At 43.9% G+C, this 23931-nt stretch overlaps 1 protein-coding gene across 2 annotated transcripts in view; it reads left to right on the forward strand.

Annotated features, from left to right (window-relative positions):
* The first annotated feature begins 2376 nt into the window (after positions 1–2376).
* BAZ1B (bromodomain adjacent to zinc finger domain 1B) overlaps positions 2377–23931 on the forward strand; it is a 59071-nt gene continuing 37516 nt past the window's right edge. Inside the window, exons 1-6 of one of the 2 annotated variants that reach the window (XM_068909544.1) lie at positions 2377–2981; positions 9962–10078; positions 12259–12403; positions 13321–13519; positions 17994–18115; positions 18999–19196. In XM_068909544.1, coding sequence (XP_068765645.1) covers positions 2869–2981; positions 9962–10078; positions 12259–12403; positions 13321–13519; positions 17994–18115; positions 18999–19196 — 894 coding nt within the window. In that variant the 5' untranslated portion in view covers positions 2377–2868. Of the gene's footprint in view, positions 2982–9637; positions 10079–12258; positions 12404–13320; positions 13520–17993; positions 18116–18998; positions 19197–23931 lie in introns of both variants that reach the window. The other variant, XM_068909545.1, reaches the window with a different exon arrangement.

Here is a 23931-nt window from a genome sequence, read left to right on the forward strand (position 1 = left end):
TCCAGCGGAGGGCTACAAAGATGATGAGGGGACTGGAGCATCTCTCATATGAGGAATGGCTGAGAGAGTTGGGCCTGTTCAGCCTGGAGAAGAGAAGACTGGGAGGCGATCTCATCAATGTGTACAAGTATCTGAAGGGGGAGTGTCAAGAGGATGAGGCCAGCCTCTTCTCCGTGGTGCCCAGCAACAGGACAAGAGGCAACGGGCAGAAACTGAACCACAGGAAGTTCCATCTGAACCTGAGAAAAAACTTCTTGACTGGGAGGGTGACAGAGCACTGGAAGAGGTTGCCGAGAGAGGTTGTGGAGTCTCCTTCGCTGGAGATATTCAAAGCCTGCCTGGACGCGATCCTGAGAAATATGCTCTAGAGGTCCCTGCTTCACTAGGGGGGTTGAACTAGATGATCACTATAGGTCCCTTCCAACCTCAACCATTCTGTGTGATTCTGCGATATTTGGCTTTTTAATGGCTAGATGCATTAACAGCCCTTGTCATTCTGTGATACACAAAGTCATGTTGACTTTCTTCTTCCTGTGATTTTCAGCTTATTAACTTTCTGCTTGGAAATTCTTTCAGTTCACAAGTCTGCATTCTATTACATTTCTTTTGAATGAAACTCCTCCAGATCACTCTGTACCTCTGAGACGGATCCTTCTCTGGACTCACTGCTTCTCCCCATCTTGCACTGTGATAAAATAATAAGTTGTTCTCTAAAACAAATACCTCATGAACTATTCTCCACGCTGGTATTCCCCCTGCTGTAATTTGCCATCTTCTTAGCTAGTTCCTTACCTATGTTATGATTTGTATATGTTGCTTTAAGAGAGTCAGTTAACTTTTCAGATTAACTTTTAATGAACCTGCATCACATTTTACCCTATTTTTCACACCCTGTTTGCCCCGTCCCTCCTGAGTGATGAGGAAAACTGGGCTTGACTAGTCGTTGCCAAAAACCAAGCCAGTACAACTGAGACTCAGTTTGCCATAGGAGGTGGAAAGGTTCAGTACTTCAGGACCTGGTTACAGCTTCAACTGCTAGTGTATTCCTAGAGAGCAGTTACAGCTTCATATGCTTTCACTGAAGGCTGGCAAGGTGAGAGAAGGGGAACCTTCCTGTTACTGCAGGCTCTCTTCACTGCTAGATCAAACTATTGTGATAAACAATATTCTCCTTTATTTACGTTTTACGTAATCCTAGTTGCTTAGTGGAAATTCATAATAGAAGACTATAGTGTTGATGCTCCAAGTTGTATAATGGCTATACCTAACTTTACAAGCAGTTTGAAGCATTGAATTTAGCCTATGCAGCTCTAAGTGGTTACTCGAGGCTTCTCTTCATTCCCAAGTAACCATAGCAAGGCTAAACAAAGCAGACATCTTCCTCAGTGCCACGAAGCAGCAAAGATCTAAAGCCACTAGAATATACTTCTTCAATTGAAGCACCTCTTTTAAACATCATGTGCATTCCTAACCACTGAGAAAGGAGTTAGAGGGAGCACAGGGAGCACTCCTAGGCTTGTATTTTTGATATGACAGTTTTTGGCAGGCAGCCTGTGAGCTGTCACCTTTGAGAAAAGGGTATTAATGACTACAGTCCCCAGTAAACACTGAAACCACATATACTCTGCATATACCATTTCTTGGGGGAGGGGGAAAGAGAGAGACTTCTCAACCCTTTGACTCGTTTTCCTTTCACAGAAGCAGCACCCCAAGACGACGTCTGGGACTCTCATTTCACTGTGCTCAGAATCATGGTAGCAATTGGCACGGCGTTTGCTGCATACTTTGGAAGCTGGTACCTCGGCTTACATGCATCACCGTGAACCAGTTCTCGGCCGCGGACGGGGCCTTTCTCGTCCGCTATTAAAGCCATTCTGCGGAGCCGTGTCCCAGAGACGAGCCCACTCGCGAGGCACGACGGTGGACCAGCAGCCGCTCAGGCAGACGGAGCCCAGGGCGCCGTCCAGCGTTAACACGCTCACGACACAACCGGCCGCACCGCCCCCGCTCCCCACCGCCCACCCCGGAGGACCCAGCCGCGGGGGCGCCGCCTCGCTTCCCCACGAAGCGAAGCAGCGAGACCCCAACCCCACGGCTCCCGCCCGCCCGCAGGCCGGGCTTCGGGCCCAGCGCTGAGAGGAGGCTCGGGAAGCTGCCTAAGCCGGGCACTTGCCTCTCGTTACCTTCCCCGCCCGCGCACCGGACCTGCCGCCACCCCCAGCTCCCGCCGCGCCGCGCCGCGCCCCCCAGGAACGGCGGCCCCCACAGAGCAGTAGAACGCGCCCCCCCCCCCCCCCGCGCCAACCAACCACGCTCCCACAATGCCGCGCGGCGTCGCGCAGCTCCCTTTTAAGAGGCGGGGGAAAGTGGGACAGCAGCCGAGCCGCGGAAGACAAAGCCCAGCGCGCGGCCCTGCCGCGATGCCCGGATGGACCAAGGGTGAGGGGCGGGGCGGGGGCGCGCCCCGATTGGCTACTGCGGGAAAGGGGCGGGGCATATAACGGGGACACAAAATGGAGTCGCGCTCTCTGCCACTTACATAACATGACCTCTCACCTTGCGCGCGGTGCAAGCGAGCTTGCTCCGTTGGTGGGCGGGCCAAGAAGGCGCGATTGATGAATAGTGTAGCCACCCAGACGCTGGCAGCGCCGGCCGCCTTCCAATAGGCTTCCAGGGACAGCCAACGCGGGTGGGCCTTGTGGGGCGGGAGGCAGGTACGGGTGCGCGCGGCGAGACTCGGCCCGCCGCCCGCTCGAGAGGGGGAGGGGAATCTCCCGCCATTTTTCAATCGTCCCGCCCGGGTCCCGCCGCCGCCGGGGTCGTTGTGAGAATCCACCGGCTTCGGCCGGGACCCCCGTCCGTCCCGCCATGGCGCCGCTGCTGGGCCGCAAGCCCTTCCCGCTGGCCAAGCCGCTGCCGCCGGGGGAGCTGGGGGAGCGGTTCATCATCCCCCACACGCAGGAGGCCTTCCGCACTCGCGAGTATCCGCTTTGCCCGCAGGTCTGGGGGGGGGCGGCGGGGGCCGGCCGCCGCGGGGAGCGAGGGGGGGGGGTCGGAGCCGCGGCCCCGGCCGGGGCGCCGTGACGGGGCGGTGGGAGGAGGGCTCCGGCCGCGGCGCTGTCACCCGCCGAGGCGGCCGGCGGGGCTGAGCGGGCCCCCGGAGCGGCAGCCCCCGCCGTTGTCAGCACTTCGCCGGGCGGACCGGGCCCCCGCCGCTCGCTGGCGCGGAACCGGGCTCCGCAGCGGCTCTTTTTTCCCCGGAGAGCGCCAGGGCGAGGCGGCGGTGCGGGCCGCTTGCGACTGCCGGCAGCGAGGCAGCCGCCGGGCTCGGGTTCCCGTGGGCTTGGGGCCGAGGCTGGGGACTGTGCAGACAAAGCCGTCCCGGCGCGGCCCCGGGCCCGCCGGGCAGCGGAGCGCTCGGGCGGGTTCCGGCGGCACCGTGCGCAGGAGGAGACGTGAGCGCCGCCAGGGGTTAAACGCGCAGAGTCCCGGAGAGAAGGAGTCCGGCTCGGCCCGGGGCCGCCCGCGTTGCCCGGGTGCGGGACCCTGGTGCTCCCGGGGCGGAGGCCGGCCGCGGCCGGTGTGTCCGCCTCAGCGCGGGGACCGTTAGGTAAACCCATCTAGACTTCTCCTGTACGTTCAGCGATGGCGTAGGAAGGGCAGTTGTTCCCTGGCAAGTTTCTAGCCTAATTTAAGATGCGATTAAACAACAGATGAAAGGCAAGTACTAGGCAAATAGAAACACCCTGGTTAACCCTGTACAGAGCAATAGCGCTTTGAGATGTCGTTACTGTAGAAAGAAATTAACAGGTAAATGCTGCAAGCAGCTATAGCTGTCTGCTTATTCAGCAAAGGTTAGTAGATATTGATTTATTAACGTAATTGGAGCAGACACAGTTCTTGAAAGTATCTGAAGTACAAATTTGTGTGGGAAATGTATTTCTTGCATAAGAGGTAACACAGAAATCAGAGACTCTGGCAAGAAGGAAGAGAATAACATAAGTAACAGAAGCTGCTTGCGTATGGAGGACCTAGGTTTTCAGCCTTAGTACGAGTATTTTCTTCTGGGCTGCTTTTGCTTGAAAAACACTTTTTTGTGATTCCAGGAGATTCAGCATGTGACATTTCTTGAGAGGCAGGAAGTGGACGTGGGCAAATCAAATAACTGTTATAGGAGATGTGCAGCTACGTAGACAGAATTACCATCCAGGTTCTCCATGTCAGAGTAAAGGAGCAGGACTTATCCTGCACTGTAATCTACGGACTACTACTTCAGGACCCTAGTGTGTCATCTGTATTATAAGAATCAAAATCTGAGAAATTGAAGACTGAAGGAAGGACTGAAACTGTAGTGGAAATGCATAAATATAGAAACATACCTCAGAGATCTTGGCAGCACGCAAGACAAAGGGACTCCAGAACTTAAACAGACTCTTGCATTTGAGAGTGTCTTATTACTTCAGTATGAAGAACAGCCAGCTAAAGCCTCTAGGAAGGATTAGGTAGCTTTTGAAGAGGAAATGCCCAGATAGGTAATACTAATGGATTCAGCTTAATAAAATGAGATCGGATAGGGTGTCTGTTTAAAGATAAGTATTCACTTTTTAAATTTATTTCAAATTAGAAGATTCAGTTTGTGACTGAAAATCCTGATGTTGTGATGTATGCAAACTGAAAGGAGCTTAGTCATCCAACTGACCAGACAGAAATCTGTTTTCTTCCTCTACAAGGAATGATTACTGATCAAAAGGAATGAGTTTAACTCTAACTACTACTTTTAGAAAAGATGTGGCTTTAAGATTAGTCTGCCTTTTAGGAATGGCGTTGAGGAGTTGAGGGGCACCTTCTGAGAACACTAATCTGTTAGTTTGGCTCTTGTGCCTCCATGAGTAGATGGAAGGCATGTTTCTGCAGACACCCGGATGATATTAATAGTAAGGGGAAAAAATAAAGGTTTCTCAGCATGAAGAGAGCATGATGTTAGACACAAGGTAAGAAAGAAAGAGGAAGCATATGCAAACACAAAGGAAGATTCTAGAGAGATGTTCTTCTCTTGCAGAAAGTATTATATTGGGTGTGGTGGAAGGCTGACCACCTAGCACGTTCCAGAAAATTCATGAATATACATCATGAAACTAAAAAAAGAGACTAGGTAATGTTGGGTTTCTATCTTGTTTGTTTGTTTATTTATTACCTTGCCATATGAGCAAGTCAAAAACTGGAACAGAAAATTGCAAATGAGTCGGGAGATTGTAGAGAGACTACTATGAGAGATGTAACTTAAGGAAGTTTTGGGGCATTTTTGGTCACTTCTGTTTATCCTAGGTAATGCAAAGAAATGGCATTTGTGAATCCAGATAGTGTGCAGAGAGGGGGCATGTCAAGAAGTACCAGAATCTTTATTCAGATCAGCTTTTGGTTTAGTTCACACCAAGGCCTGGTAGAATATGATCTACTTTTGAACTACTGTTCTTTCCCTATTGAAAAACTATTGATTGTGACCCATGCCCTAAGAGTGTGCGGGTCCTTAAACCGCACAGCTATGAATGAGGTATCTGAAAGACATATAAAAGTTCTTCAGACTTCTTTTTTTTTTAATGGTTTGCAGTGGTGGATTAGGTTGAACAAAAAATGAAAATTAGGATATTGTGTAACAAATATGAGGAGACGTATCTGCCGTCTAGGCATGTATTTGGAAAGTGCCTAAAAGCAGTGGACAGAAGGATAGCCTGGTCAACAGAACCTGGGTGTTTATTTGGCTTTGTTTATTTGTGCCTTTTCCATCTCTCCCTTCTACTGCCAAATCCCTAAAAACCTTTTAAGAGAAACCATGCTGTGTAGAGTCCCTTGCGTTATAGAGAAGCCTTAGGCTTCTGGTCTCTGACTTGGAATGAGCCTTGTTAATTGTGTGGGTGTAGGGATGCATGAATCACTGGGCAAAGTCAGAAATAGACTCATCTTTGCTGGAGCTGTGTAGGATCCACTCCTGCGATCATGTGAGGTGTAAAGTAAATGCTGTCTGTTTCATAAGTGGTACAGCCTTATCCAGTTTGTTTCATGTACTCATGTGAGAAAGGGAACTGTCTGCGGTGCGTGTACTGAGAGTTTAATGTCTATTGAAAATACGAAATTTGTTCTCTTCTGGACAAGTAATCTTTGCTGTTAGTGTGTGGCATTACTGTAGTTACTGTTTTTACATGGAAAAGGGCAACAGAAATCATGAGGAAAAGCCAGGCTGCATTTTGCCTATAAGGTAAAAGACTACAGTTCACATCTTCACGAGTAATATTAGCTAATTAAAATCTGTGTCAAAGACTATCCATGGCGGCACCGAAACATGGTCACGTCACTCTCTGAAAGCTTTGCCACCCACCTAAGTAGTAACGTCTTACGTAGGTACTTTATGATAAGTTTGACTTCTTGGCTAATCCAAGTGGAAACAATTAAGATACTCTAAAGATATGTCAGAGTTGATACTACTTACTGAGATACTGATGCTGTCCCAGAAATGAGTCAGTTGTATATCCCCTTAATAGTCTTCATGTGCGGTGGTTAACTTGTTTACTTTTAAACATTTTTCTTTAAAAGGGTCCCTTTAAATTAAAAAAATTAACTTTGTTTTCTGGCTTTCAAAGTCTAAGGGATTTTCTGTGTGATATAATACATAACGTTTGTTTAATTGTTACACGGAGGGTAGTCATCTGTTTAATTTAATGTGCATGTTATTCATGGCTGTTGGGAGGATCTTTACGAGTAGCTGATAGTCACATTTTTTTTATTTCTCATTGTGTTGGGAGTTTGTGGAAGTGGGAACCCCAACTGTGTGCTGTTCATTGAAAGCTTGATTGGTTATGGCACTGCAATAAGACGTTACCTGTAGTCCTGAATCAGACCTGTTGCATCATCTGAAATATATTGAATTTGTTTCCAATTTGAATGGAAAGGGCTAAATAGTGCACGTGCAGTGATTAAGCTTGAGAGATAGTAAACTTGCAGAAGCACTCTCCTGCTTTTTGTCTTTGTCTTCACCCCGGAATTTCAAAGCAGAACCTAGTTTGGGGGCTTTTTAGCATGGCACGTGGGCACAAAGGCAAGGTAGGCATGATGGGCATATGAATCTAGACTGCTAGTTAGAGAATGTGGCCAGGGGTCGGTGTTAGATGAGAGCTGACCAGCTGTAGAGGGAATTAAATTGCATTTGAGAGACAGAGCTGAGCTGGAAGGGGAAATTGCTGTACCTGCTGTTTTTAAAATCGGTGTTGATCTTAAAAACATAGAGTTGTGATATGATGGGCTAGAGCTTATTCTCGCACGTACGTAGAAGGAGAACTCTTGGGAAAGTTGTTGTGGATCTTCCTGCCTATATGGGAAACAGTGTTAGGAAAAAATGTATTTATCAACTGGAGCTCAGCATTTATTTACTCTCCTTCCTGCTTGTGGAAGGAAAGGAGTCTCTTTATAGGGCTAGAGGAGGGAACAAAGAGCTGGTAAATGTAGTAGGAAAGAAAACTGTAATTTTCTTCCCCTGGCATATCTCGAATATTTAGTTATAGTTAGAATATTAAAGTTTTTTCTTTTTTTAATGGAAATATGCTGATCCTTTAAAAAAAAAAATCAATCTTTAGCACTTACGTGTTATGGCAGCTGTGAGTCCTTAGTATCTAGGTGTTGTCTATGGATTTGCAGAAGAAAAGCCCAGGATAATGTGAAGGTGGGGTCACTGAATGAAACTGAAGACTGCTGTTGCTTTTTTTTGGTGATGATTGAATTTGGTTTTAACTGCTCTTCTTGTGGGAAAGGCATAGGAAGGAATAGTATTATGGTTGCAATTTAGTCATTATTAAAATTGTTAATTGCTGTAAAGACAAGTAGGAGTCCTGATTTCCTATTTGATTTTCTGCTTAGTATCGCTACAGAATTTGTTAGAATCACCGTTTTGATCAGGGTGGTGTACGTTACAAATGCTGTGCAGAGTCTGTCTCTGTATGCTGTAGTTTCTCCTTGCCACCTCAATGCTGTTCTGCCACAGCGATGATGCTTCTTGCCCATATTCTGTAACCCCTATAGCAGGGAAAGAAAAGCAGTGGGGTTAGCTAGGAGTTACTAGTGTGCTGGTTGGCCAGCTGGCTGTTGAGAAATAGGGTACAGAACAGTTGAGTTCTGCCGTTTCATCTATATTAGCATTGATCTGAGACTGTCCTATCAGGCTCGCAGCAGACTTTGACCAAAATGATGGAAACTTAATAATAACTTGATCTTTGAATCCTCAGATTTAAGAGGGATAAAAGTTGGCCAGCGGACTCAAAACTTTTCAGAGGATTGTCCAGTCAGATGGATGTATCACCCAATCTAAGAGCGGAACACTCGACAAGCCATGCTGTCAAAACGTGTAAAACTGCAGATTTTTTTTTCAGTTTTAGAACGTCTTCCAGATACACGAAATTCTAAGCCACGAGCAATGGCAAATTTCTCTGACGGTTACTCTATTTCTCGTTTATTTTCTTGCATAGCATGAGTTGCTGTGGGTATGACGTATCTGTTTGTCAGCGTTCATAGTGTAGCTTTTGTAGCTTACTGTGTGTTAGTTAAGGGCTAGTGGAGAAATGTCCACGAAGACGGGGTTTGTTGGAACTGGGACTTGGCTTCCTAATAGAAATCTTTAAAAAAAAAAAAAAGTCAGTCACATTAAAATTTCCTTGAAAAACAAAGTATGCTCAGAATAAGATGAGTGATTTGCAGTGGCTGGTAACTTTTCTTTCGGAGGAATCTGCTAGTGTAGGGTAATCTGCTGTTTCTGTAGAGTACACTCATAATTAGCACTTCTGTGGCAGAGGGCTGAGCCTCTGTAGTTATTACAAGTATGCCTTGTGCTTTCTTTTCTATTGAAAAATGCACTGAAGGTAAAGGGAAAGATGCTTTTTTTTGCCTCTCTGATATCATTTCTCTGCTTATACTACCACTGGTAAGGGTATGGCAACTTAAGCAGGCTGCCACGGGGTAAACTGATACAGGTTTGCGCTGTGTTAGCTTTTCTGATTATTGTCCCCTGTACATGTACCTTATACTTTCTCTGAATAGAACCTTATATCTGTTTTCACTGTCAGACAATTACTTCTTAGACAGAATGAGTAGAGCATGGACACTGACGCTTACTGCAGAGTAGCCGGTGCTGTAATCACACTGCTGTCTGCACCACAGCAACTTGCCTTTGCGGCTATTAATCATAATGGCCGGAATAACTTAAACCTGAGGCTGGTTACAACGTAAGAAGTAGGTGATATAGTTGATCAGAAAGATACTAATTCTGTACTAACCTGGGAGCCTGCTCTTGATGGAAAATAAAGAAAAGATACTCTCTGTTGTGATTTTAATCTCTCTCTCTGTCTCTCTCTCTCTCTTTTTTTCCTCTCTTTTTTGGTCCTCACTCTCCTCCCCTCCTAGAAAGAGTAGAGGCATTGGATAGACTGAGACTTTGCGTCTTGTATTTATAATACCCTCCTGTGATATTACAGTAGTAGCACGTTACATTAGAGGGTTCCCCACCAGTTGTTTTTGGGCATTTAGAAACAGAGATGCTTAAGTGGTCCTTGCCCTGTCTGCTCCTCGTGCCTGTGATATTGTTTGTGCTGTTTTTTAGTGAATCAGCTCTTGAAAGCTGAAAAGTAGCTCAGCAAAACCAAGAAGCTTTCAGCCATATGTGTTTGCCTGGTGCAGTTCAGCTGAATTGACAGTGGCACGGCATCTTCTGTCTTGCCAGCACAGAACAGGACAAGGCACTTCAGCTGTGGAAAGTTCCAGTGCATCCTACTGGATTTAATGCAGCATCTCCATGGATGATGCTGGGCCAAACCATACTGTAATGTTTCTCAGCCATTGTTTAATTGAATTTGATTGTCTTGTGCTACTTCGGTTATGCACTCTACTCCATAAATCCTGTTTTCCTGAGCTGCTGCCTCTACAGAGAGTATGAAGCACGGTTAGAGAGATACAGTGAACGAATATGGACGTGCAAAAGCACAGGAAGCAGCCAGCTGACGCACAAAGAAGCTTGGGAGGAGGAGCAGGAAGTTGCTGAGCTGTAAGTATCAGTGAAGATGTTGATATGTGCCTGTCTTTATGCATGGGGGCAGAAGAGTGAACTTGGGAATGATATATGTGATTGCTGGTTAGGAGATAAGTAGCTTTTTACTGGTTGTTAAGTAGATCTGGGGATTCTGGAGTTGAAAGCAAATTAAGTCCAAATTTGAGGCCATCACTAATGCAGTTGAGTAATATACTTATTGAATGTTCTATATCTTGGTGTTACTTTGACTGAAATAGTTCAGCATGTGGTACCTGGCAAATTCTAAAGCTAAGTAATGGGAATTTTTCAGAGTAAAAAAACTTTGAAGGAAGTAAAGTAAAATTACAAGAACAAGCCATGGAGAGTTTCACATCAGTGAGGTCTACAACTGTAAATATTTTTTCCGGATGTGCACTGGCATCCGTGGTGGTGGTGTACCATATACAACAAATACTTTGGAGTAAGAGTTTGGGAATCTGCTCCACTTAAAACAATAAAGGGAAAACAGCCAGAGTAATTACTGTGTTCAAACCACGACTGTTTCTTCCTGGCTGGTGTGTCCCTGACCTTCCCTCCTAGCACATAGGATAGGGTCTGAAGCCTTGGTTGAGATCCAGTTTGCTCTCTGCTATAAAAAGAGCACTTTCTTTAAAAGGTGCAAGTTCTTGGCTGAACTATTTAACCACTGTTAACCGTATTTAACGTTAATTACTGAACATTAGGAGTTGATGCCAAACAGACAGCATGCTTTTCTGTTCTGTGAATGGGTGACAGGAATTTCTATGACTTTTGTTCCTTGATTTAACTGGAGAGACTATCATAAGTACTACCTGAGCTATTAAATTTCTTGCTGTCTCTTTTATAAACAATCCAGATTTCTGATTGATTGGCAAGAAAATTAATAGCCCTTAGCTTAAGGAGAAATTCCCCATAATGCCGGGTTAATTGCATCCTTAAAGAAACAAACAAGAAATCTATTTCCTAATGGTCCTAATTTCTGTGAGGCTTCGAGTACTATTGTGTTCAGTCCTTCTTCACTAATGTTCTTCTTTGAGGGGAGGTTACCTAGCTGGCTCTGTAAGCATGTAATCTTGAAGAAACTGAGTCTGAGTATACTAGTTTAGTGTCACTTTCTTTTGGGTACTAATGCTGGATTGGTTGGCATTTCCGAAAACATTCAGAAATGTAAATGGAATATAAGTGAAAGATTTCTCAATAACCCAGTTTAGCTGTAATCTCTCTAAATGTGAAAAAAGATTCTGTGAAATGCAATTTTGGGCTTGTCTCTTTGAAACAGGATTATAAGCTTCCTAAGGAGTTTACTGGCCACTTTAGTACTTGTCACCAGTTTGAATAAAAAAGTTCATGTAGGCAGTTTGTTATAGAGATAAACTTGTTCATGGCGATTGCAGAATAGCAAATACAGCTGAGGATTCTGTCAGTAATAAATCCCTTCGTCTTAAGAAGCTAAAAGAGTTTTGGAAAAAGTACAGTGTTTTGTTCCTTCTTTCAGTAACTTGAAATGGATTTCACTTTTGGGCCAAAAAAGTTGAGACAATATTTCTTAGACCTCATACCAGGTAATTGAACTAATCTTGCTCTAAAAGAAATAATTTGAGTAAACTTGTAGCAGTCGTTTTTTCTTTTAATAAAAAGTTTTAAGATCATGCAACTGGTAAAACACACAAATTATTTTTCTCTGAGAAAATTGGATTGTGGAAGCCTAGGTCTACCTGCTCTCTCCTGTGTTAGGAGTCTTAAACTCTGTAAGCCCAGCGTTTAAGAAGAAAGAAATGCTAAATGTTCATCAGCATTAAATTAGTATTAGAAGGAAAAATCTTAAAATAACAAGCTCCATGATAATGACATGCTCTCAGTATGTATTTAACCAGTAGTGGCGAGGCAATAATAACCAGCAAGAGAGAGTTTACCAGCAAAGCTACTCTTCCCAGAATGCTTTACATTGTTTCTTCTGGGAAGGATGAGTGCAAGTCAATTTGTACTGGCGTGCCAATGAACGCTTCAGAAGAGGAAGGGGATACACCAGAAAGCTTTGGGATCTTGACATTCTAATATGACATCTGCCTCAAACATTGTCTTGGCTGTTAATGTTCTTGAAATTGTGAAATGGGAGGCTGCTTTGCGCTTTGGCTTTTATTTCCTGAATAATGAAAACTTCTCATGTCCTTGCTTAGCTTGAAGGAGGAGTTCCCCATCTGGTATGAAAAACTAGTGCTGGAGATTGTCCACCACAATACCGTATCGTTGGAAAAGTTGGTGGATGCAGCTTGGCTGGAGATCATGACCAAATTTGCAGTGGGAGAAGAGTGTGACTTTGAGGTAAGGATCTATTTTCCATTATTTCCCATGCTTTTGCAGAAAGCTACTTTCAGATATCTAAAGGCAAAAGAAGCATGGAAGAATGTTTTGGCCACTTACATAGCTGAAAGATGGTGAGAATATCATTTCTGGGGAATCCCAGTGACAGCAGCTGCTTTTCAAGTAGATGAATAGAAAAATGTTTCATAAGCAAAGGCATGTGGATGACCCATACTGATGTAAAGGGACTGACCTGGGGGGAAATGGCAATGCATTTGTTAGAAATTTTTAAATATACACACTCACATACATACACATATATTGTCATTAGTTGATTAAAAATTATAAATGTATATTCTTATATATATATATATATTTTTTTTTTACTCTGCAGTAGTGTTCTCATGTAGCATGTCCTCAGAAGGACTAGCAGGGTTAAACTGGCATAGCTTGATGTCCGCTGCTAGAAAAGCTCTAATGATCAGAAAAATCCCTACAGAATTAGAACTGATGGGGAAAATTCAAGCTTGTTAAAAATAAGGGAAAGCTTTATGAAATGTTCCCTGCTGGAAGTCTGTTTAGGACTGGTTCTCTAAACTGGAGCTACTGAGAGCACTTTGCATCTTGCCCACACGCGCTTTCTTTAGACTGAGAAAGCAGCGCTATTAAACACTTGAAAATCTTGTGGGCAGTTGTCTATTTCTAAATTTGTAGAGAACTTCCAGGGTAGAAGTAGAAGAAAGAAATCCCATAATCCTTTGATAAGCAGGGAGCTCCTCTCAGGGAGGACATCAATTAAGTGTTTTGTCAAACCACAGTTTGTGGGTCTTTTTAGTTATTTTGTGGGTTTTTTTTCCCCTCTTCCTCCTCTCAGTGTTAAAGCTGATTAGTTAAAGTTCCTTGCTCAAGTTCAGTTTTTGTCAATTTTTTTCACACAGGTTGGTAAGGAGAAAATGTTGCCTGTGAAAGTTTTAAAAATTCATCCCCTGGAGAAAGTAGATGAAGAGACCTCTGAAAAGAAATCAGAGGGAGCCTGTGACTCCCCATCCAGTGACAAAGAGAACTCCAATCAGGTAGCCCAGGACAACCAGAAGGAATCTATTCTGAAGGAGGATGACAACAGGAGGGAAAGTATGAGTAAGTAGTAAGACAGCATGCCAAGTAGATAACTGCTGGAAGTGAGTGAATAAGTATTTGAATTAATGTATGTCTTGGGTCTGGGCTGTGAATGTTGCGTGTGATATTTAAAGGGTATATGTAATCATGATCCTGAAATTTTCATGGTCAATAGTGCAGTTTCAGTGTCATTAATGCTGACTGTTAGCTATGCTTGCTTGTTTTAAAGCAGAAAATGTACTGTGGTTCTAAGGTGTAATACTGAAAGCGAAAATATTTAAGCTTTAAAGGTATACCAAGCATATGTTTTAAAAAAAAAAAAAAAAAAGAGGGGGGAGGGAAAGGGGAAAGAAAAAAAACTTAGCAAAAGTTTGTGCAGCATCATTAAGTTCTGCTGTGATGTCCCTACCTCGTTCTCAGAACAAACATCCCTAGTTCAAAGCTTGTGTTTCTGCAGTTGGAGACAATCTGTCATTTTCTTTCATCTCCCCAATTGACATCGAAAACAGGTTTTTATTTTGATTTCCCCCACCTTTCCAATTTTCAAATGCTGAAAGGAAAAAATTAGTGTGGAAAAATGTATTTAAAATTTTTTCTTTAAGAGTTCAAAATAAAGCATGCTTTGAAAACACTGTTCCCCTTCTTCATATCTGTTCCTCCTTGCTGCAGTACAAGACACGGGACATTCAAGGCTTTTTTTTGACTCTGAGAAGGCACTGTTGAAAGAAAAAAATGATTAGTTTCATGTCCTGTGCAATTTTTTAAAAAAAGGAATTACAAAATTCCATAAAAGAGATTTCTGAAAAAGGGCTCAAAAAATACAGCATAGCTCTAATCTGAATAACTGAACTTAAAGGAACGTGAATGTAATGAGATGTTTACGTTTGTAAACAGCCACTCTAACCTCTGAAGAAGGTATGTATGGCGTCCATATTAGAGAAGAAGAAACCCACAAAGCAGCCCAGCAAACTAATAGCAAAATCAGGACTGGAATACAAAGTCTTCCAAGCTCTAGTCTCAAGCTTAATAATCAACAACTGTTTCTGATTTTTACTGGAGAATGTTTTGATTTCATGCAGTAGTCCGTATCACCAGGGGAGGGGGAAAAAAACACAACTGCAGGAAACTTTCTGGCCTTAAACTCGTCCTTTGAAACAATAGTAGTGCTTGGACAGGTACTGAGGGGATGCTAATCTTCTTATTGGGTGATAGTTCTCTTCAACTACCTCATAAAAGGCATGGAAAATAACTTTTATTCTAAAAGTGATCATTGGCCCAATTTACAGCAGCATCTTTGCTTTTGGGTGTTTTGAAAAACTTCCATAATATTTTGTTTAGTGGAGTACAGACTTCCAACAGCTGTGTTCAGCTGTAGTCTTGCTGAAATTGCAGTATGGCCTGCTTAAGAGTGATGTAGCTTCTTGGAGGAGGAGCAGATTCCTACACAGTGTTCAGGCTGTGACTCAGCTGATTATCAGACCTGTGTTCAGTTGTCTCTCTTTCCATAGAAGATTAACCTCAACCTTGTCAAATCAAAGGTGTTAACAGCTGAGTCATAACATTATCAGTAAAAGCAGTAAGCGTTCATATTTTTTTAGCTCTTTTCCTTGTACGTATGCATTCATTCAAAGGATATTTTATTGCTAATGCTTTTATATCCATGATTATAATAGAACATGCTTTACAGATGTAAAAACTCATTGTTTAGTACTATCTATATGCCAGAGTCCATTAAGATAACTGTAACATTTGGTATATTTATACAGCATGCTTAATGGCATAAAAACCCTTTGTTTAGTGGGGTCAGGCTCTGATTGCAGGCAGTATCTGGAGGCTACCTAGTTGCACTTATTTCTTTGACTTTTTCTTTCTAATAAGTTGTATACTTGGCTGTTGTAATACTGGTTGAGGTCACTACATAAGGAGTATTTAAAAGTAGTAACAGACTCTGTGTATGAAAGTGTGTGATATAAAAAGCTGCATCTTTCCATGCACACACAAGGGGGCAGAGCTACCCTTAGCATTTTTAATAATACTTGGGTCAAACTTGCTAGTTTTGCTGGAGGAGGAAAGAGGCAGAGAGAGGGAGAACTTCAGTCTCTTGGGTTTAGAGTCTACTGTGCTTCAGAAATTAAGAATAAGGCTTTATACAAGAGTTATTGCATCATATATGCAGTCTGAAGTGGCTTTGTATTTTTAGTTGCTTAGGGAGTGAACTCTGGAAAATCTGCAGAAGTGAGAGAAAAGGCTAGTTTTTCCTGAACATTGATGGTCAGCTACTGAAGGCAGGTTCTACAGCTTGAGCTGTAATTGGAATTAATACTGCTTTGGAAAACCCAAAATCGGTGAACAGAAGGAGCAACATCATTTGGATGCTTTATGAGGTTCCAGTGGTGTAGTTAATGTAAGTTTTATTGTAGTACAATGCAACCAAAAATTTACTTGAAGCATATATGTTTTATAAAATAATTTCAGAAAAGAATGCTTAGCTTTTTGTTTTTTTTTTTTTTAAATAAGATATCCAATTGCTGTTTAATGGAATTCAGTATAGTCATCCCTATTTCTAGAATCTAGAAAGTAAATCATAGCTAAAGGACAGGTCACTTGCCTATCACAGAGGTGGCATTATAACCCGAATCCTTTAAAGTCTAAGCGACACACTGTTGTTTCTTAAATATAAACCTACCATGCAAGGTACTCGCATCCAGCAAAGGTAACAATCAGCCACTTAAAAGGCATTAAAGCAAATCTCTCAAAGCAGATCTCTTACAGACCTTGAAGTGTCTGGTGAGCAACTTTCATTGCGCTTTTGAGCAGAAAAACATAGTTTAGTGTTTGTTAACATACCAAGGTTTTTAAAATAAATGAGGAACAAAAGCAGACGAAAGTTAATTCTCGTCCTGACTTGCAATGAGAGGGTTAGTCTCCTCTCACACGCACTGTAGCTCTTGTTACCAAATTTAGGATCTTTACCTTCAAAGCAAAACTTCCATAATGAGTGATACTTGGAACAGAGACTTCCACAGTATCCTAGAATATAGCATTAGTGTGGAAAGTAACTGCATAATTATCTGTATGGTGTAGGCAGCCCATGGCATCTGTGATTGCTTACCTAACTAAGATGGCTGATTTGGAGGGGGGGATGGGTATTAGAACTTAGTTTTACTCTATTTAAGCTATAATATGTGTTGATCTTACTTGAAGACTAATTCTGTTACCATTTGGTTATGTTGTAGTTAGAAATAAGTTGAAATACTTATTCATATGTTTCTCTGCTTCAAATCTGGATATTTCCTCCTTAAAAAAAAGAAAGGACCGCTGCCATGCTTTTAATTTAGGCGCTTTCTCCTTAGTTGCCTACTTAGCAGGCTGCCACATCAATTTTCTACATCCTTTCTTTTCAAGGAGCTGTTCCCAGTGTTAAAATTTTGATAAATATTGATGATGTGAGAGTAACTTCTATCAAAGAAATCCATTGCTCTCATCCTTTCGGAAGCCAGAGCTGCTGCTGAAGCTTAAATGCTGTAGGATTTAAACTGTGATAGTGATATATATATATAGAGAGAGAGAGATAGAGATATATACCCATACATATAAATATATTTTTTTAATTGATGTTTGACTTAGGTCTAGCATCTTATGACTTGCATTCTATGTACAGTTAGTAAATAATTATTTCCATCCGTCATGCTTGCTTTAGCAATTTCTTTGAGTCATACCCATAAACATATAAAGGTTTGAAGATCAGTGTCTTCGATAAGCTTTTTTTTTTTTTATAGGTGATTAACATTTGCAGCCTGAATATAGAAATAATAGACTCAACCTCTGCTGTCAGAGAGGTGATCCCCTTGTACTCCTTTTGGTTACATCCATCTTGAGAATAAAAAAAACCAAGCTTGTCTAAGTAAGCTTAAAATCTCCAGCTTAACTGGCTCATGTGCACAGGGGCTAATAATAGTAAGATGCTTGTAATAATTGTATAGCACTTAAGAGCCATTGAAGTTAAATGACTTTAAAAGTTATTTTAATTTAGAATTGATAATTCCTGCAATAGAATTATTTCAGATGTGATGGGGCAGATGACTAGGGCTCTTGGAAGCAACTCTGAATTGTTTTAATAACCAATAACCTGCTTAGGGAGGTTTAGGTGATTTAAAAAAAAACCTTTTCCCTTTTTATGAACTTTATAGAACTTTCCTCCCTTTGCATAGCTAGTTGTGTCTTTCTTCCCATAAAAAGATGGGTTCAACTGGTCCCTTATACTCCTTAAAGATTGGTGTTACCTTCTATTTCAGACCTTTGTGGGGACTCCATTCCCAGTGTGTATCTTTAGAGTGTTTCTAAAACTGGATTTGGGAATCTTTCCTGATGTTCTAGTTTAACCAAATATGCTATACATAGCTATTGGGGGAGATTCTGTTCCAGTCACAATGTTAATTTAACTTTCGTAACTCTTAGCACTAAGATACTTAAAAGTCTTACCTTGGTTCATCAGATGATCGAGCACGTAGGTCTCCTCGGAAGCTTCCTACTTCTTTGAAGAAGGAAGAAAAGAAGTGGGTTCCACCTAAATTCCTACCACACAAATATGATGTGAAGCTGAAAAATGAAGACAAGGTGAGATGACTGCTTGAGTCCTTTCTGGTACAACATGAACATATAAGTTTGATTTAAATAATTGTCAGGATGTCTGAAGGAGTCGTGGGATTAGAAGTGGGTTTACCTGCGTTTGTGCAGTTGTCTGCTAGGCTGATTAGCTTGGCTGTTTCAACAAATAATTGTGTTTTGTGCCATGGAAGCACCTCATAGTTTCCTGGTACCACCTAGGGAAGCTGAGTCACGATGATATGTTAGCTTGAGAGTTGTCACTGCTAACTGGCTAATCTCTGGTCAGGCAGTTAATGAAGGTGGTCAGAGGCAGATTAGTAATAATCATGACCAGGAGTTGCTGCTCTCATTCTAACTGCAATTCTCTAAAAGTCATGAGTAATTGCACTTCAGGAAGCTCTGTGTGGCTGCAGTGCTACCACATGCTTTTTGTCAACTGTTTGCTAATTTGATAGAAAGGCAGTGCTGACCTCAGGTTAATGAGTATGACTTGCAGAGCTACTCCTCTGATCTCGGGGGGGGGAAAAAACAAACAAACAAAAAAACCCAAACACTAATATGTAAAAGCTTTTAAGTTAGTAGCAAGCATGTGCCAGGGGAAGATCAGAAGTTTTTATTGTTGCCAGATAAAGCAACAGACTTTGGCAAGAAAACTACAACATAATTTTTTTTTTTGACGTTTTTGGCCAAGTCGTCTACCAGTCTCTGTTACGTATCTCCATTGCAAGTTCTGTCTGTTTTGTTTCGTGGTTTTTGCAAGAAAGCTTTGAAAGAGCAGAGAGTTTGCGGACCCAAAGCATTGTAATGTTTCCTGCTCCTTTTTGCTGTATAACATGCATCTATAACGTCACTAAAAGTTGAATATTAAGTCCATCTTTTTGTTTTCTCCAAGATCATCAGTAATGTACCAGCAGATAGTTTAGTCCGTACAGAGCGTCCTCCCAACAAGGAGATCCTGAGATACTTCATCCGTCATAATGCGCTACGGGCTGGCACAGGCGAGAATGCCCCATGGGTAGTGGAGGATGAGTTAGTGAAGAAATACTCTCTCCCCAGTAAATTTAGTGACTTCCTGCTTGATCCACATAAGGTAAGAATTCCTATAAATATCTTCTGGATTTAATGATGAGGAATAGGTGAGAAAGCAGTCTTGGCTAACGCTTCTGTGCGCCAGCTGGGTTTTGGTGCTCTTGAGCTTAAATTAACTTAGATGCAGAGCAGGGCAGTTGGCTCTTTTGAAAAGTGACTCTTTGTGAGGTTAAACAACTTGAATATCTGAAGCAGTGATCCAATTTTAAAAGTGTGAGCTGAATTGTAACGTGACTGCATTTTCTTAGCTTTTTCCGGCAGCGATTTCATTACTTGTCTCCAAATAATAGTCAGGATTTCCTTATGTGAGACAAATAGAAGAGCTGTAGTCTTTGCCTGGTAATTATTGGTCCATTTTCATGGACACAATGGAAGAGCTGGGTATCTCTGACTTTGTGATACTTGGTTCTTCTGTGCTCCTGGGTTGACAGAAGGCTGAACGCTCTACGAATTAAGTTAAATGTAAGAATATGCACACAGGTAAATTGCAACAAATGGTGTTGATTGCTTTGGGTCATGTAACGGATCATTGAAAAATGAAAACGCATCTGTGGATCACATCTTGGACCTAAAAGATACAACGTACACACAAAAAAAAAAAAAATTGTAGGAACCTAATCTTGTCCTTTGCATAAAACCCATCGTGTGTTTTCCATCAATTTCAGAACTGCTTGGATAACTACATGGCAGATGCTGCAAATCTTTGTACTGAAAACTCTAAATAGCTGAGACTTTTATGTTCCCAGCCAATTGTAGTGACCATCTAAATATGCTGTTAATGGAGTAGATGTCATACCATGAAATCTGCTGTTTTAGAATACATCTTGGGGTGTAGAAAGCACTCTTCCCGCCCCCCCATTTAGTAAACTTGCTTTCATGTGGACTCAACCTTTGTCAAGTTTTGTTGCAAAACTAGAACAGAATTATCTGGTATATCTTTTTTTCTCCTTGGGAAGGTAGCTTCCATAAACTCTTCTGGAAACTTATAAATCTGCTTAAAGTAAAAACTGAATTCTTCATACATGAGCTGTGTTTACCCTGCAATAATATTTGGGGTTGCTCTCTTACAAGAAGGTATTTTGTGGTGATATTCAAATATTTTATTCAGAGAACTAATGGATGGAGACATGCTTGCAGTAGAAGACAAAAATATGCACCTGTAACATCTTAGATGTGACTTATGGAAGTCCTTAGCTTTATGTTTAGGACTGACACTTTCCATGGCACATTTCCCACTTGAATTTCCATTGAATTTTAAACACTGAGAAGTAGATGAAGAATCACAGAATCGTTTAGGTTGGAAGGGACCTCTGGAGATCATCTAGTCCAACCTCCCTGCTCAAGCAGGGACCTCTAGAGCATAGTGCCCAGGATCACATCCAGACGGCTTTTGAATATCTCCAGCGAAGGAGACTCCACCACCTCTCTGGGCAACCTGTTCCAATGCTCTGTCACCCTCACAGTGAAGAAGTTTTTTCTCAGGTTCAAGTGGAACTTCCTGTGGTTCAGTTTGTGCCCGTTGCCTCTGGTCCTGTTGCTGGGCACCACGGAGAAGAGGCTGGCCTCATCCTCTTGACACTCCCCCTTCAGGTACTTGTACACATTGATGAGATCGCCTCTCAGTCTTCTCTTCTCCAGACTGAACAGGCCCAACTCTCTCAGCCATTCCTCATATGGGAGGTGCTCCAGCCCTCTAATCATCTTGGTAGCCCTCCGCTGGACTCTCTCCAGGAGTGCCACGTCTCTCTTGTCCTGGGGAGCCCAGAATTGGACACGGTAGTCCACGAGAGGCCTCCCCAGGGCTGAGGAGAGGGGCAGGATCACCTCCCTCCACCTGCTGGCAACACCCCGCCTGATGCACCCCAGGAGACCCTTGCCCTTCTTGGCCACAAGGGCACACTGCTGGCTCATGCTTAACTTGTTGTCCACCAGCACTCCCAGGTCCTTCTCTGCAGAGCTGCTTTCCAGCAGCTCAACCCCCAGCCTGTACTGGTGCAGGGGGTTGTTCCTCCCTAGGTGCAGGACCTAGGGACACTTGCCTTTGTTGAACTTCAGGAGGTTCCTCTCCGCCCAGCTCTCCAGCCTGTCCAGGTCCCTCTGAATGGCAGCACAGTCTTCTGGTGTGTCAGCCACTCCTCCCACTTTAGTCTCAGCAGCAAACTTGCTGAGGGTGCGCTCTGGGCCCTCATCCAGGTCACTGATGAATAAGTTGAACAAGACTGGACCCAGTACTTGACCCCTGGGGGACACCGCTAGCTACAGGCCTCCAACTAGAGTCTGTGCCACCGACCACAACCGTCTGAGCTCTGCCATCCAGCCAGTTCTCAATCCACCTCACTGTCCACTCATCCAACCCACACTTCCTGAGTTAATCTATGAGGACGTGATGGGAGACGGCGTCAAAAGCCTTGCTGAAGTCCAGGTAGACAACATCCACTGCTCTGCCCTCATCTACCCAGCCAGTCATTCCATCATAGAAGGCTATCAGACTGGTCAAGCATGATTTCCCTTTGGTGAATCCATGCTGACTACTCCTGATCACCTTCTTGTCCTCCACATGCTTAGTGAGGACCTCCAGGAGGAGCTGTTCCATCACCTTTCCCGGGATGGAGGGCAGGCTGACAGGCCTGGAGTTCCCTGGCTCCTCCTTCTTGCCCTTTTGGAAGACTGGGGTGACATTGTCTGTCTTCCAGTCCTCAGGCACCTCTCCTGTTCTCCAGGACCTTTCAAAGATGATGGAGAGTGGCCTAGCAATAACATCCGCCAGCTCCCTCAGCACTCGTGGGTGCATCCCATCGGGGCCCATGGATTTATGGATGTCAAGTTTGGACAAAAGATCTCTAACCCGATCCTCCTCCACCAAGGGAGAGTCTTCCTTTCTCCAGACCTTTTCTCTTGTCCCCAGAGTCAGGGACTCCTGAGGACTGGCCTTAGCAGTGAAGACTGAAGCAAAGAAGGCACTCAATAACTCTGCCTTCTCTATAGCCTTTGTTAGCAGGGCACCCGCCCCATTCAGCAGCGGGCCCACGTTTTCCCTAGCCTTCCTTTTGCTAGTGATGTATTTGAAGAAGGCCTTCTTGTTGTCCTTGACATCCCTTGCCAGATTTCATTCCAGCTGGGCCTTAGCCTTCCTTGTCGCATCCCTGCACGCTCTGACAACGTCCCTGTATTCCTCCCAAGTGGCCTGTCCCCTTTTCCACCCTCTGTGTACTTCCTTCTTCTGCTGGAGTTTTGCCAGGAGTTCCTTGCTCATCCATGCACGTCTCCTGCCCGCTTTGCTGGACTTCTTACTCAGAGGGATGCACTGATCTTGAGCCTGGAGGAAGTGATGCTTGAATATTAACCAGCTTCCTTGGACCCCTCTTCCTTCTAGGGCCCTGTCCCACGAGATTCCCCTAAGTAGGTTCCTCAAGAGGCCAGAGTTAGCTCTCCTGAAGCCCAGGGTTGTGATCCTACTCATTGCCCTGCTCCCTCCTCGTAGGATCCTGACCTCCACCATCTCATGGTCACTGCAGCCAAGGCTGCCCCCAACCTTCACATCTCCAACTAGACCTTCTTTGTTCGATAGTACAAGGTCTAGCATTGCACCTCTCCTCGTTGGCGTCTCCACCACCTGGGTCAAGAAATTGTCATCAATGCTTTGCAGGAACCTCTTTGACTGTTTGTGCCTAGCTGTGCTGTCTTCCCAGCAGATGTCAGGGGGGTTGAAGTCTCCCATGAGAAGCAGGGCCTGTGATCGTGAGGCTACTTCCAGCTGTCGGTAGAAGGCCTCATCGATGACTTCCTCCTGGTCAGGTGGCCTGTAGTAGACCCCCACAACAGTGTCACCCATGTTACCCTGCCCTTTAATCCTTACCCATAGGCTCTCCACTTGCTCTTCATCCACCCCGAGGCAGAGCTCCACACATTCCTGTTGCTCCCTCACATAAAGAGCAACTCTACCACCTCGCCTTCCTGACCTGTCTTTCCTAAAAAGCACATAGCCATCCACGACAGCATCCCAGTCCCGTGAGCTATCCCACCATGTCTCTGTCACTGTAATGAGATCATGGCCCTGCGACCGCACACAGATCTCTAACTCTTCCTGTTTATTCCCCATGCTGCGTGCATTGGTATACAGGCATTTGAGAGAGCCAGTCAAGCACGCAGGCTTGCCAGGAGAGGTGCAAGAGGATCCTCCATAGCCATGTCCCATGCTGTCTCCCCTGGCTGTATGCACCTGCTGGAGGCCTCCTGACTTGAGCGGTGTTTTACTGACTCCCCTGCCACTATACCACTCCCCTTCCCCCATCTTGCCTAGTTTAAAGCCCTCCGTACCAGGCTGGCCAATCTGTTGGCAAAGACACGTGTGCCCCGCTTGGTAAGGTGGATCCCATTGCTCCCCATCAGCTGTTGATCTTCAAACAGGGTCCCATGGTCATAGAAACCAAAGCCCTGTTGCCAACACCAGCAGCGCAGCCAGTTGTTAACTTGGAAAACTCGTCTACTCCTCCTCCTGTCCTTTCCCCTCACAGGCAAGATTGAGGAGAAAACGACCTGGGCTCCCAGACCCTTCACCACCATTCCCAGAGCTCTGAAGTCCCATTTGATGGTTTCCAGTTTGCCTTTTGTGTTGTTAGTGCCCACATGGAAGATCAGCAGAGGGTAGTAGTCCGATGCATGGACAAGCCTTGGCAGTCTTTCCACGACATCTCTTATTCGAGCCCCTGGCAGGCAGCAAACCTCTCTGGACAAGA

Source organism: Struthio camelus, chromosome 16 (assembly GCF_040807025.1).
Source record: "Struthio camelus isolate bStrCam1 chromosome 16, bStrCam1.hap1, whole genome shotgun sequence".
Lineage (NCBI taxonomy): Eukaryota > Metazoa > Chordata > Aves > Struthioniformes > Struthionidae > Struthio > Struthio camelus.